General features: G+C 37.8%; 1 protein-coding gene across 3 annotated transcripts in view; it reads right to left on the bottom strand.

Moving 5' to 3' along the window:
* Window positions 1-16,206, bottom strand: part of csk (C-terminal Src kinase) — a 32,973-nt gene that overhangs the window by 13,669 nt on the left and 3,098 nt on the right. For 2 of the 3 annotated variants that reach the window (XM_026918330.3, XM_053235626.1), the window contains exons 2-4: window positions 3,308-3,431; window positions 2,083-2,196; window positions 1,826-1,938 (exon numbers count right to left, since the gene is read on the bottom strand). In XM_026918330.3, the coding sequence (XP_026774131.1) occupies window positions 1,826-1,938; window positions 2,083-2,196; window positions 3,308-3,322 (242 nt within the window). In that variant the 5' untranslated portion in view covers window positions 3,323-3,431. Of the gene's footprint in view, window positions 1-1,825; window positions 1,939-2,082; window positions 2,197-3,307; window positions 3,432-3,543; window positions 3,698-16,206 lie in introns of those variants that run through there. The other variant, XM_034306112.2, reaches the window with a different exon arrangement.

The raw sequence follows: 16,206 nt of genomic DNA, 5'->3' as shown, positions 1-16,206 counted from the left end.
AGGAATAACACACTTCTGACTATGCTGTTATATGAAAATAATACATATTGGGGTTGTTAATGCCCCACTTCGCCCTCCACTTCATGTCCAACCACCTCCACATGGATTATTTCTATGTGTTATTCCTTACTTAAGATGAAGCTCATGAATTAATGCTCTAAAACTAATAAAAACAAAGTGCAAAGTCAGCCCTGTCTACATCAATATAGCAGCTGATTACTTAAGGAATAAAGCATGTGCTGTTACTAATTATTTTCCAATATTTTCCCAAACGTTTAATTGCCAACAATTAAGTTTTTTCAAAACATTTTGAAGGTATGAGACATCATACTTTTTATCCACTTATAGTTACAATTAGCGTTGTGGAACGTCTGCCATCAAGTTTGTTCTTGTTATCACTTACATCACAGCAGTTACTAAGTATTGCCTCACTTTCTCTTGAAGTTAATAAAACAAAAAAAAAATGCAGCTTGTTATTGAGAAACCACAAAAGACAACGTCTTTGTGACAGAAAGCCTGAAGGAAGAGTGCAGAAATGTAATTAATTGAGGAAGTTATGATCATGATTGAAATGTGTCTGAACTGTGCAGCATACACTGTTTTGAAATGGTTCATATTTCGAGATATAAATCTTTGGATTAGATGAGCTTGGCACGTGATGCCATGGTGTATTGACAGGCAGTAATTGAAGAATGACGGCTGTACTCTTTCCGATGAACTCCCATCTCGATATCCACGTGTAGCTTTGCATATCAGAAATTCGAGTGGCTGTTTTTTTCCATTTCCCTGATTAATCTGAACAGGGTTATTTATTACATTGCCTGCCTTGTCCTCCTTTCAAACCGCCGACTGCCGATTTAAATGAGGCAGCAAGCGTGAGTGCTGGACACACTATCAGGAAGACATGTGTCATGAGCATGACTATAGTACGAGGACATTGATGATATCACGAATACATGTGCCAAATATAGCTCGTCCACGCTAAATGTGGTGCGTCTGTATTCTCCTGCATGACTGCCTACAAGCTTTCTCTCTCTCACACACACACAGACAGTGAAAGCATCTCTTTCACACAAACATTACAAAACACTCACAAATCCATGATTTGAAATTTTGACTTTAAACATGTGTCCTGATATAATGTCCTCACATATTGATATTTTATATTTACTTTGTTATTGTGATTATATCTAGCCTTCACAAATATAGTAAGATAAGTATACACATACTACATTGTTTGAGAGTTAAAGATTCCTTAAACAAATTCCTGAGATACTCCCTAACATTAGCAGGAGCACTACGCTATGCATTTGTATTTCACAAACCACAGAAGGTGAAAGTAATAGCACTATAATTATAAACCTCAAATGACTGATGCTCATTTTTATTTATTTAACCACAGTAAGGATTTCCTCTTGCTAAAATCTTGCTTGGCTTTTTTTTTTTTTTCTTATGCAACACACAATTTCCAGCTCTCTTCCCACAGGAATCCTATTCACTTGAAAATCTGTGTGATGTATTTTTCAGCCACAGAAAAATTTCTAGTAAAATATAAAAACTAGTTACCTAAAAGGGTTATCACATGTAAGTAATAAACATCACTTTTGGGGCACACATTTATTCATTTTTATATTTCACTGGATATAAAAAAATTAAAATAAGTAAAAACAGAGAGTAACATCAATGCTATGCATTTATTTAGAGCTCTTATTCTACAGGATGAGTTAAAAGTTTATGAAGGCTTTACACGCATTTAAGAATTTGAAAAGTGAAATTAGTTCTCACGGCCCTAAAGCTCACCTCATCATAATATATCAGTACTTACGGCATGAGGCTGAGCTTCCCGCCAGATTTAACCCCTTCTCGCTTCTGGACATAGTTTGCTGGGATGGTTCCCTCTCGTCCCCCTGCGTTTTTGGCTTTGTACCAGTTTGGGTCCTGTTATTAAAAAAAACATGCGCTATTTGTGAGATTTACTCAGAAACACCAGCAGCAGGTTCTATAGGGGAGGACACTGAGAACACAGTGGTGACAGGGGCATTAATATTCTGTCACACAGACTGCAATCATAATGACACGTACCTTAGTGACTCCTATAATGGTGAGGACATCTCCTTTACACAGGGGCAGATCCTGGTCGGTCGAGCCGGGGAAGTTGTACCTGGCCACACACTCTGTGCCTGGAGGCCAGATCGCCTAATGAGAGGGAGATGAGGCAATGCTGCTCAGTCAGTGGACACAAAACATTTAAAACACACACACACACACACAGGTCTGCACTATTGCACTAATGTATTTTAATCATAATCACTATTTTTGTTTTCTGCACTGAATTAAACATAATCAACCGCCATTTTGGAGATTTTAGCTTAAGTTTGGCCTAATGATAGATACAGTTTTTTGACGACTTCCTGTTAACAAGTGATAACTTTCTGTTTGGTTCTAGTTAACATTCAAAAATGCACTTGATTAATATGCCCAAGAACCAACTTAAGGTACCAGTTCTTCTTTTCTGATACTGAAATCTGGACTATCAACCGATATCGAAGCCCATCCCATATCTTTAGCAGATTTCTTTAAAAAGATTAAAATTAAACTTTTTAATTATTGTTTTAACTGATGTGCTTAAAAACATACAGGAGACAACACAAAACTAAAAACACAACTTACACAAAACTGCTTTCACACAAAAACACTTATATTTCTAATATAATAAATCTAATACATTATAAAGTATAAATATAATAAAAATCAATCATAACAAAAAATATATACAATCAAGACTATTTACATGTAAACATTTCCAGTTCCAATCGTTTCAATTTGTTACAAGATCGGATCCAATTCATTCTTTATTTCTCCAATATCTGATCCACCATTTTGTGTTGGTATCGACATGATGCCAATCCTGAGAACCAAATCGGTGCCATCTCTATAATGTACATTGTACAGTGTACATGAATAGAATGTACAATGTACATGAATAAAAAGGCCGTTAATGTAAGATGGCCAAATGTTCATTTTCCTTCTAAATAGGTAGCAAAATGCTGATAAACAACTGCCGTTTCGGTATCAAAAAAAAACTTGGTTATCTTTTAGCTATAATTAAGCAGCTCTAAACCACAAAATCTTCTCAGACCAGAAAAAGATCTCAAGGCTATTACATTTAACTCTGGATACATAAAAAAACCAAGACGATCAAAGATGTGTGGCACGTCATTGAACGCAGCAGCTATTGATTGGTTAGCAAAATCTATGCCAAGCAGCTGATACTAATTCATTCCCAAAAGCTAGTTTTTGCTCTCACCTGTATGGCAGACATATTGAAGTGGGTGAATGGACAGAAGCAAAGTGTCTCTCAGTGTCCCAGCAGGTTGAGAAACACCATCAGCGCTGAAACTACACCATCCACCATCAAGTGTGTCCAGAACCTACAAACAGAATGATTCCATTTTTAAAAAATGTCACACAGATATAAAATACTATAAAGACAGGACAAACGCTTGATGCAGGAATGAGAAGACCTGCGAAATGACAACCTACCAGCATGACCTCTTTAGTCACACCCTCATTGCACTGTGAGGTTGTGAGATACTTTAATCTGTATTCAAATACGAAAAAATGACGCTCTAGACTTGTTTGAAGTCGCTAAGTCCCTCCCAGAATCAACCGATCAAACTAACCAATCGTTCAGAAGTGAACAAGCATATAAGCATGAGCGGCTTAATAACAGGAAGCACAGACACTTTCGAAGAGGAAGTGTCGGCTGCAGATTTTCCGATGCCTCAGACAGGAACTGGGGCTTGTAAAGCAGAGCACAGCATCAAGTTTGTTTTTAAACACAGGTGAAAAAAGCGGGAGGATCAGCACTGTCAAAAACCACCCTCCCTATTATCATCACAGGCAGCACGTCAGCTTACTATAAAAGGGAAAAAGAACACTGAAATATTTTCACCATACCACATTCACGCATCTGCCTAATGCGGCTGCACCACAGCACAACCCAAGAAAAGAACTAGTCAAGGAAAACATTTTCTCTAATCAAACTGAAATACTGTCATGTTCGCTTTTAATAAAATTCATCAGAAAAACAATGATGACACACAGATAATCAGGTTTGAAGAGTTTGATACAGTAAAGTTTGACTGGTGAAAATACCCTTCAAATTTCAGCCAATACTTCCTGTTCAGAATTAATGTCATGTACCCTTGACTACACTTCCTGTTTTCACTGCATGAAGGCCTACTTTCTGGAAGTTACTTACTGTTTCTCTGTAATCCTAATTAGGCAAAAATGGATTAGTCAGGCTTTTGGAACACACAAACGCACACACACACACACACAAACATAAAGACAGAGAGACACACAGAGAGACACACAGACACAGAGAGACACAGACACATACATACAACTAACTATACTATATCACAGAATGCACAGAAAATATCATACATCTAATATCACTAGAAGCATTTACAAATCAGCAAACAACAAATAATAATAAAAAAAACAGCACAAATTTCTACCGCTATATTCTGAATTATAGAGAATTGTCAGCTTAAATTTCATATATCCATTTGACAAATAGGAAACACATCACAATCAAGTCCACAGCCATAATTAGTTATTGTGTGCTGCTATGAGTTTTACAACATGAGCTCACTTCCTGTGCTGCTCAGAGCAACTTTCTTGTCGTTAGTGCACGATGAACATTATGGGATGGGTGTGGGCTTGAGGCGCCAACCGCAGCTCCCGTACACAGCAGCCTTTACAGTTAGGGCATATAAGCCACTTCCCTTTAAAAACACACTCTTCCTCTGCTGTTCCGATGGCCTAATTTTACATTGCCTGGACAGGAATGGCATGAATCATTAAAACATAGGAAGCATGCTGTCAGGCCTGAAGGGAGACTAGTTATTTCAGACGATTCAAATGTTCAGACAGTTAGTAGCCAGCTGGCTAAAATGCTTTGTCAGGTCGCAGAAAAGACGACGCACCAAACAGACGGCTTTTAAAAGAGCAGATTTGCTGAGGCCGAGCACCAAACAAACTGAGAAATTTAAGGGAAAACAATGCTCCACCCACTCAGAGTGTTGGATATTTATAGTACACTTTTTTGGCCACAAACTTCAGAATCTTGAAGCGCTACATTTTCCTTTAATTTGTCACCCGTCTGTAGTTACATAATAAAGAAATATCATGCATCTAATATCACAGGAAACTTTACAAAATCAACAAAACACACAATTACACAAAATTTAATCAAAGAAAAAGCATAGTCTTTTTGCCAAAGCTAATTTTTTAACAACAAAATCTCTGGACTTTCTCAAACCTTATTTATTCCTCAACTCATGTGCCTACTGAAATTTATTCAACAATCTGGGTCTCCTCTTGATAACAGCTCATAACTTAGCATTACCGCCAGTGATGAGGACAGGAGGCGTGTTTAACAGGCAGATTCTTCAGCTGCTTTTTAGTCTCGAATGACAGAACTCTCTCAGCTCCGATTGCCACTTCACCATCTGCGACATTCCACTACAGTAAGGAAGAGGACGTACATGTACGTTGCTTACACACAGCACACACGTTCAGTCATTCAGAGTGAAAGCATGAACCCTCCTTCAGTGCACGGCAAGATGCTTTACGATGTGCACACAACATTTTATAATGAACTCCATGTTCAACTGAAGCATACAACACTTAAAGAAAAAAAATGAATATAAATAAATTTATATTGAAACATATATTCATATTTGTCATGTGTTTAGAGATTGTGGTGCTAATTTTTGGTTGGAGCTGTTTGTTTTTGTTATTCCTATGAGAAGATGGCGGTTGTCTGCCGCACCTGATGTCACAGAGCGACATTGCTAGCACAGTTACAATGACGTTTAACAGAATAATGGTCAGGATTCTTTATTAGCCCCTAAAAACAAGGAGCTTCTTTTCTCACTCACCGTATTCCAGCGATGTTCAATGTCTTATTAACAAGAAATCCAACGCAGAAGTAGTGGAGACATTGGTGCAAACACTGAACCTAAAGTCTCAGAATGCAAATCAGCTTGGCTAGTTAGCGATCTACAAGATGACAAGCGCGATGGTGATAATTTAGGTGTTGACATGAAAGTTGAAGGTTGAGGTGAGAGTGTGAGACAGACTAAAGGACGAAAGTAAAGACTTACTGTAAGTCTCACTGGAGCCAGTATCTATGTGTAGCCAAAACAATGTGTGGGTAAGGCAGAAAACAGTTAACCAAATTAAAAATAGCATGAAAATTTTGAAACTCAAAATGTCAACTCAACGCTAACACCACTGAAGATCTCATGCTGGTTATAAATACTGATATGCGAGTCATTCGGGGTGGATTTTTCCTTTAAGCTGTTAAACAGCCATCAGTGTCTGAAAGCTCTTTAACCTAAAAAGATAATCACTGTGCAGAGACACACGGACGTCACTGCAGAGGGGAAAAATATGATGCAATTGCATGAAAACACCTTGAAATTAAAAAAAATTTTATGCCACAACAAAAAGCAGGATGCTGCCGTTTTGCAAAACAGCGCAAACTGTAAGTTCGGTGAAATATAATCTTGACATTTTTGTTTCAATGCATTCACTAGTAAATAATCATGAAGTTTCATTCTTTTCTGTGTAACAGTGCGGGGTGTGCCCAGACTTGTACCCCATAAAAATGATATCATCACTTGAGGAATGCATGTTCAGGGCCCATTCTAGCACAAGAGCACTTTTCATCGCTGGTCTTTTTAAGAAAGGCTGCACACACGAGGCAACTGGACGCCTGCATGCTGCCGAATGAGACTAAATTCATCTGGATGAAAAATTCATGGAAAATTCCAGAAGAGCCAAAGCTTTTCTCCTCATTCACTCAGTGCACACAAGTGCTTCTGTGTGCATCCAGCATGATCAAATGAATCCGCTTCTGCACACGCTGTCTGGATCAAACAGATGCACAAGAAGAGGCTTTGAGGAGGAATTGATTTCTCGTGGCAGATCTTTGTGGTATTGTGTGTTTGCTTTTTCTTCACACAGGGTGTGAGATGCATCAGCACGTACAAGCTGGGTGTAAACCTGATCATTAGGTTTCAGAAAGAAAGTCTGATCAAAGGACTGTGTAGAAGGCAGATAAGGGCACTCTCATCAATAGAGAAAATGACGAGAATGCAGGATCGCTCTCAAAGTTTACCAGTGATAAAGCCAATCAAGAGATCGGCGTTACACGTCAACCTGAGAAGACCAGATATGTCGAGCCTGACTGGACTCGACGGTGTGTTAATCAGAAAAAGAACAGAAAAGGAAAGAGTGAGAGTGCCTTTAGGCGACATGAGGAACCAGGAAGTTAGCTTCAATAAGAGCGTGGAGACATGACGTGCAGGCAGATAGGCACTGTAGGACAGTAAGATCTACACACGCAGCTTTTCACGCTTCCAGCAAAGTCCTTCATGTCTTCTCAAAAACAAGCTGAACCATCAGAGCATACTTATAATCATCCAAACTGCATACATACTACAGCAATGCACTTATTACGAATTAATATCGGATTCTACAGAGGAAAACTGAGAGAAATGTGGTCAAATAAAAATAATTTTCACTAATACTTAAAGAAAAACTCATTTAATAAAAGCATTAAAAATGATGAGTTGTATAAAGTATTGCTCAATATAACCATATATAAAAATCAATTCAATATGATACAGTGGTGTCTTGATACAATACAATACAGTACAATACAGTGGTGTCTTGATACAATACATATTTTCAATACAGAAAAAAAAAAGCATTGTCTGAATATATATCTCAGGTTTCCTAGCACAAGCATATTAGCTTATGAAAACCAGCATGTTTAGGAGAAGCGTGTTTTAAACCACAGTAGCCTATCCGGAGTCGAGATTTAATAGGAAGCTACTTTTTCAGAGCAAGGAAGTGGGCTTGATTATGTGTAATTGTTTATTCACCTCACATAATATAAGCTGTATTATTATGTAGTCTGTTGAAATGTATTTATTGTTCGAAATCCGGACGTATCAAATCGAGAGCCTTGCATCAAACAATACAATATGACACACCATAGTGTTATACCTCTAGAGCTATCGTAATCACTGTGTTTCTTCACAATCATTAACAAATCACTACTATTTCTGGAGTCGTCTTATTTGGTCTAGTTGTATAGAGTTAGTGGTGTATTTACTTATTTACTAATATTTGTTACAGGTGTATTTACTTTTGGACCTCTGTGGGATGAAACAGGACACAGCCTGTCTCTTGTTTATGCATATTAATTGCTGTATATTTTATTCACCAATCTCTTGCTTTTCCTCTAGCTGCAGAAGAAATCTGGCTTAAATCACTGAATGCTGTTAGAAAGCAAATACAGTAAACATACAAGACAAAAGCGTGTCCTTAGCCTTGTCTGTCTGTCTGTCTGTCTGTCTGCTTTTGACTAAATTAATAATTGATAGTTAATATAAATTACCCACACTTAGCCACTTTAAGGAATATTCTAGTGCAGTGTATGTGCCAGTATTGTACGTGTGATAACCAAGGACAAGAACCAACTTGTTTCCCTGAACTGAAAAAAGAACAGAAAACCTTTTTACTCATAAAAGCCGCTGTTGCATTTTGTCAGTTAATATTTAAAACGTGCCACTATATAATGCATATTTACTAGGGTGAGTCAAATGAAAACCTTAATTTTTTTATTTTGCACTGTTTATTGCAAATAGGTGTCACAAAAATGTTTCATTTTTCTACATTATCTCTATTTCGTTCAAAGTGTTCCAGCATTAAACATGGGTCTGTATTCCTTTGGAAAAAAAAGATTCAATTCTAATTTATTGCACTTTCAACGTTTCATTTGGCTCACCCTCATAAATCTATAAGCATTACACTCTCATAATAAAGCCTTAGGATAAGAGGAAGACAGATTCTTATCAAAACTATTTTGTTATGTAGATTTATTTAAATTTCCAATGTAAAAACTACCTTTTTTATGCTTTTTTGATCCATTTTCTCCTTAATTTGATCACCTATCCACCAGAATTCCCGCTCACCAGCCAGCTGTCCCATACCATACGAAAGCTTCCAACAGGGGACACACTGACTTCATGTGTCTCAGAACCAACTGCACCTTTTTGGAACTGCGGCCCATGCTGCATCACAGGAAAGTGTAACAGCCTTGTAGGAATGTGCTATCTACCTACTTCCACATACCTACAACTGGCTAGAGAGAGAGAGAGTATGCCATCCCTCCCTCCCAAAGAGCATGGCCAACTTGGTTCCCAGTCACGGATGACTGTGACATCGTTGGGATTCAGAACTGCGATCTTCCAACAGTAGGTGGAAAATATTTAACTCCACTGGTAGTGCATGACCACAAATCCTGAAGGAGTAGTATCCTCTCTGATCTACGGCTTAATTAACAAATTACCAGACATGAGTCTGGAGAATTCCTTTAATGCCAGGGTGTTCAGAGATCTGCAAGAGGAAGTAGTTACAAGCATGTTGTGGAATGATTCTTCTCTCAAAGTGAGTGTGTGAAGGCAAGATCAGACAGGCCATAAACGCTTTGACCCCTGGTCACAGAACATTCTTATTCTCACTGTTACTCATGTACACACACACTTCCTATAATTAACTAGATACAAACCTACCTTAAAATAGATTTGACTATTGTGCATTTATCAAAACAAACACCATTTCCTTTCAGACATGCTCAAGCACAGAGTCAATCAAAGACAGCTGTAAAATCAATTTCAAGTAGTCTGCAGCTCAGACATCTCTAGTTAACTCTAGAACTGAGACCTGGGAGCAGACAAGTCACAAGCCTGGGCGTCTGGGAGAAGCAGGTTTCATGTTCAACTTATTTGTTTTTAATTGCGGTTGCAGAAAACTAGTTTTAACAACCAGAAAAAAAGCAAAATAAACCCTCCTCCTTATTGACCTGCAGACAAAAGGTTTCATTTGGTATGCAGCTATGTTTGCACTTAATGGTGGTGTGATGCACCTAAATGCTGTGATTATAAGGCATGTTTCTGAATCCCACCATCTGCACTACACACATTGACTTAAACGCAATCTGGCTGATGGTACAATGATTTTAACTAGGAGGATTAATTAGCATGCACGTGTGACCAATGAACATGCAGACATGTGGAAACACTGATGAAACCAAGCAAAATAAATAAATAACTCTCCCGCTATAAGTACGTCACCTGCATCACTGTTAAACATAAAGACGTTAGCCAGACTCGAATAATACCTTTTACGTACAACGCGAGGACACCAAATCACCAAATTAATACCAAATCTCACACCCAATACACTGGCTAATGACTTGCTGAAGAGGATAATAATCATATACTTGTTTGTTTCCTTTAGTCTGTATTAATGCATTTAATGCATTTATAGATCATCGGTGTCTCTCTTCACTCTTTCCATCACGGACATTTACACCTCATGCTGCATCTGCAAAGCCACCAGCATTGTGGATGACCACACACACCCCTCTCACACACTCTTTACCCTCCTGCTGTCTGGTAAACGGTACCGAAGCATTCTGGCCCTCAAGACCAGACTGTGCAATAGTTTCTTCCCCCAAGCCATCAGACTCCTCAATACTCAGAAACTGGACTGAAGGAACACACACACACACACACACACACATACATACATATATATACACACACACACACAACTGAGCATCCGCCATCCTCTCTGCAATTTTTTTGCAAGTTTTTGCACATTTATGCTGCTACAATACTTATTATACTGTACATAGGCTGCTACTCTTATGTTTACACTCATGTTTACACTATTTCAGCTACTTGTACTCTTGTACTCTTTGCACTATTGTCACTAGGTTCACTTTTAAACAGAACTGTGTGCTGGTTGGCGCTGCACTGGGACTTACTACGCCCATTGTCTGTCCCAGTAGTCACTGTACTGTCTTGTACTGTCTGCACATGTTTGCACTTGTGCATCTTATGTATAAATTATGTAGTCCCTTGTAGTTCTGTGTTGTTCTGTGTTTGTCTTTTGTAGCACCTTGGTCCTGGAGAAACGTTGTTCCGTTTCACTATGTACTTGTATATGGTTGAAATGACAATAAACTCCACTTGAACTTGAACTACCTAAGTAGCTTGCAATATGTTATATACCTTAAATTAGCTAAAAAGGTTTAGCCTAGACAATTAATGTCAATTACTGAAACATGGGATTGGGCAGCACATCATCAGCTTTTTCGTGCTAGCTAATGCATTTATTATTTGTCTATCCTTAAGACTACAGAATTTAGACTTCTATGCATGAAAAAAAAAAACAGGTAATGTTGCAAAACTTTATCATTTTCTAAATCACACAATGGAGAAACCAGCCTACAAAATCCAGACTTTCTAGATGTGGAGCTTACAGAACTGAAAGTTTCAAAAGACTCACCATTACAACTTCACAAACTTTTTTTTTAATCCTCTAGCAAATTATCTCAATCAAGCGTAAATCTCAAATACTAAAGCGTTAAGTCTTCGGCTTCGAAGAGAACAGCAGGCAGGGCAGATGTTACAGCCGTCTTCAGCCTGCAAATCATGAGAATGACTACTTGCATTTCAAATCATTAAACTCTAAAGGATTCGAGTTCTGTTTTGCTTCAGAAAACACATTCATGATTCAGTGGCAGGTGCGCAGAGAGAAAGGCTAAGGATTAGAGGTATTTACCCACAGCCATATGCACAGCAGGAGAAACAGCTATGTCTCTGAATGTTCCGGGAAAAGTTGCATTTGTATGCAAAGCAGTGGGATTATAAAACAAACAGCGAGTATAAAGACTCAGACACGCAGACTGAGACATCACATAACAATGTGTTGATATTACATTTTATTAACATCCTAACTGCCTATCCTTTTACTATGCTTTAAAACATGATCACAATATTGGATTGATTTTTATTTAGGATTACCTTTATTCAGAGGGGTCAGAGCTTGGGTTTGCACATTTTTCAGCCAGCGAATAAAATTATAGGACTGCTTTCTCAAGGTGAAAAAAAAAAAAGGTTCCTTTAAATTTGTTCAAACTTCAAAACTACTGAGGAACCAAAATTGAGAGCAAAGGGAGACGATATTTTGAAATGTGCATAACAATATCTATGTGTGTACAAGTACTGCATAACTGCATAATATTGTATAATTAATTATCCTCTCACGCCTTCTTTCCACTAGTCAGAATAATTTTAATTTTAAATTTTGTTCGAACACTATTAAAAATATATAGAATTATATACTCGAAGGCAAAAAAAAAAAAAAAAAACACTTTTGAATGTTGATCACAGATTCTGATTTAGTCACTTTAAACATATGTATCGAATTTCATTTACTAAACTTTTTGACCATTTGTGTGTTGCTTGATGAATGAAAATAGGTCTGAATAGGAGGAATGTCATTTATGGCGTATTTTAATTTCACATTTTTTTAAACTATTAATTTTCTTACATAAAAACCAACCGAAGTATGTACCCCAAAAGCAATACAAATCTAAATGGGTAACAATTTGTAAATGGCACTTATTATAGTTCATTTGTCTGTGTTTGGATTTCAAATGGTTAGAACATTAAGAACATTATTCACGAAAGAAGACAAGTAGAGTAAACAAGTCAAACTCAACACCAACAGCGTTGATGGGGGCGCCTCCGCCACTAGGAAGCTACTGAAGATCAGCTATTGCATTTGACCTTGCTGTTACCTCAATGCTGTTGAAATCAGTTCCAAAATCTAATCAGTTCATCTGCTGGTTACAATGATTTTTCCATTTAAATTCTGCAAACACTCAAGTACTCATTCTTGAGATATCCCGCTAACGAGAATCTCAGATGGACGGACAAACAGCCAAAAAACATAATGCCTCCCCCACTCAGTGGTGGAGCCAGAAATATAACCTCTAACTAAATTTCAGAAAAGAAAACATGACTGTGGCTAAATAAATAAAAACAAACCAGTGTGTTAGAGGGAATTAAATTGAAAAATGATACGGCTGTGATTTTTTTTTTATGTGGCCCCAGGGTCAAGTAAGAAATATAAAATCTAACTAAAGAAAATTACTGTGGATAAATAAATAAAAACAAACCAAGTGCTATAGGGTTTTAAATAAAAAATGTATAAAATGCATAAAGTTTTTATGTGGATCTTGCATGGTATAAGAATTGTAAAATGTCTGTAATATTATACACGGAATGTACAGTTGGTATCAGGCTGGGCAATATGATGATATAATATTGATTATATCACGGAAAATTGCATAACAATATACTTTTCTGAGATATATTTTTATATATTTGAAACAATTTGATTACAAACTCGCTGGAAGCAGCTGATTTGATGTTATAACATTTTTAATTTTTAACAGATTTTTTTTCTCCTTTTCACTGTTAGATTTTTTCACAAGTAAAAAGAAATATTTAATATAATAAATAAACTAAACATTTTTGTAGACCTTAGAAATCATTTGAACAGGTTTTCTTATGCAACTCTACTGTATTTCTGGCAGTTTGTGTGCAAACCTACATATCATGAAGCATATGCCTTTGAGATTCATGATGTGATATTTCTGTCATGTCGCCCACCCTTAAGTGGGTAGATAAATAAAAAAAATTCATTCACAAGTTTATGATACAAGTATGATAGTGCTTTTTGTGATTTTCTTTCTTTCTCTCACATGCTGTATGTTTAATTGTAGCACTGCTACTATATGTTGGTTCAGTAGGTGCAGTACAAAATATGTGCATAATAATAAGCATTTAAATACTAAACCTTTTATGATACACACATTTTGAGTCGGACACAACTGAACTGAAGTTAAAGTATGACAGAAGTTAAACATGCAAGGATGAAATGAGTTGGGCTTTGTGCAGCAGAAATAGAAGCTGGAAGGAAGACGTGCAGTTTGAGCCCACAACATGTCCCTCGCCTCAGTAATTATTCCCATCCAACCTCTCCATTTCTCTGCCTCTGCTTCACTCTGCTGTACTCTCACAGAGCAGGGGTCTCTCTGATCACACCTCCCTCTAGCCAAAATAGCTCGATCAGCTCCGTTTGATGATCAGAGTCCGGACCTCGTCAACACTACAAGTAATCCAGCAAGCAGTGAGTTGGTGAAAAGGAGCTAGAAGGTCAAAACGAGAGGATTCCAGGAACTAAAAAAAGCATCTAAGGAAGAGAGTTGGGTTTGTAATAACATGTAAGGAAGCAATGTGGGTTTGTGTTGTCTGTTTGTGTGTGTGTGTGTGTGTGTGTGTGTGACAGACAGTTGACAAAAAAACGGAGAGTTGGCCAACCTTACTCCACCCTGAGCGGCTACAGATGTTTGTCTTTCTGGGACTTGAGCTCTAGAACAGCAAAACAGCTGGGCAATAACACTAGGACTGATATTGACTCATAACTGTCTCTGTCTGTGATTTAATGCATGCATTTAAAGTATGACATTAGACCTCACACACGTCAAAACTCCTGATATGAAAACAATCTGGGTATTCAGGACCAGAGAAATCACAGTAAATAAGATTAAGTCTCTTGCAAATTCCAAAAACGATCAATGTGTGTGCAATATTTGTTCTCCATTATACATTGAGTGCCATTCATCATGATGGCTGTGGACATGGTGTTACACTTTCCTATAAAACTACAGCTGAGGGATAGTTGTGCCCAGTGCTGGATCTAAAGAGTTTTAAACAAGATAGGCAAAGCAATAACAGGAAGGTTTGGCTAGTCTTGCAAGCTTTCACTACTTGACATCACTAAATGTGGCCAACAATATCCTACTATTAGAGGAAGAGGCCATTTGACTGACACTCAAACAGCCAACATTTTACTTACCACAAATTTCTTCAAACAAATCTCCTGAACCACTTTTAAATAAGTTCACTTTTTTTTTTAATCCAGTCACTATCTCGGTCTGAAAGGCTCAGTGGGTTCAAAAGTTTGTTTACCTGTCGTAAGGTGGGTTCAAGATTCTGAAGCTTGTGGCCAGGAAAGTGTAAAATAAAAATGAGAAACTTTCTGGGCCATGGGCGGAGCATGTAAATCGTTATGCATGATTTTTTTTCCCCAAGTTTTTTTCCCAACTGGCATCATTCATTTGTCAAGGATGCCGATTTCACTGAGACTACCATTAGTCATTTCGCTAGCTAATAAATCAGCTATCTACAAACTGCTGACAAAATTAAAGAAAAACTGATGGCACTGTTATACTGCGTGAACGATTTTGCTAGTTGTCCTGAAAAGAAACATTTCTATCCTGATGGGTGTGGTCTCTTTCCGGGTGATTCCGCCCCCATGTGTAGGACAGTAGGGTTCACTGAATGGTTTGATGAGGATAACAATGATGTAAATCATATCCTATGGCCTTCATAGTAATCAAACAGCAACGCAATTAAACATTTATAGAAGATTTTGTGTGTGTGAAGATTTTATGAAGATTTTGTGACAGTGATCTTCATAACACTAACTGAGGGAATATCTTTTGGAAGAACAATGTTCATTGCTCCAGTACAAATCCAGAAACTTGTCGAGTCTGTGCCATTTTTAAACATTCATCAAAGCTGGAGCAGTCCAGCTGCACTGTGCTTGATGATTTTGCATCATATAAATATAAATATATACATACATACATATACATACAGACAGATATATATAGGCTGTGGACGTGAAGTTGTAATTAGTGTGGCACAGCTTCCACCCTGCAAGCTGTACTCTTCCAATACTTTTGCATTCATTTTTTTTCTCATGCAACATTTGAATAAACTCTAACACTTTGGTGTTGCTGTCATTCTGTTTGCATCTTAATTAAATTTGCGTGGCACATCACAGGATCGACGCGAGTGTGTCCTGCTGATGCAGTGTGACAGCTTGTTTACAGCCACACTGACACTCGGTCTTCTGAACAGTTCTTTCTCTGTGGGAGCGACGTGTGCTTGTGAGAAGGCAGCTGCCAAAGTCAAAGGCCCGGGGGACGCACACCAAATGCAACATTCATCCTGTTTACACTCTGCCTACGAGGGTGGATTTCAACTGAAGACTTTATCAAGAGACCATGCGCAAGTGAAGCACTCCAGAGCTGCTGCAAGCAATGAAAGCATCAAAGCCAAGCCTGTTTTCTAAACCACTGTGCGCTTGAAAGGTAGCTACGTGCGCTGTATGGACACGGTAAACAAA

The sequence above is a fragment of the Pangasianodon hypophthalmus genome, chromosome 7 (assembly GCF_027358585.1).
Source record: "Pangasianodon hypophthalmus isolate fPanHyp1 chromosome 7, fPanHyp1.pri, whole genome shotgun sequence".
In the NCBI taxonomy this organism is placed as follows: Eukaryota; Metazoa; Chordata; class Actinopteri; order Siluriformes; family Pangasiidae; genus Pangasianodon; species Pangasianodon hypophthalmus.
Note: the sequence above shows the minus strand (reverse complement) of the source record. Positions and strands in the feature narration are given on the sequence as shown.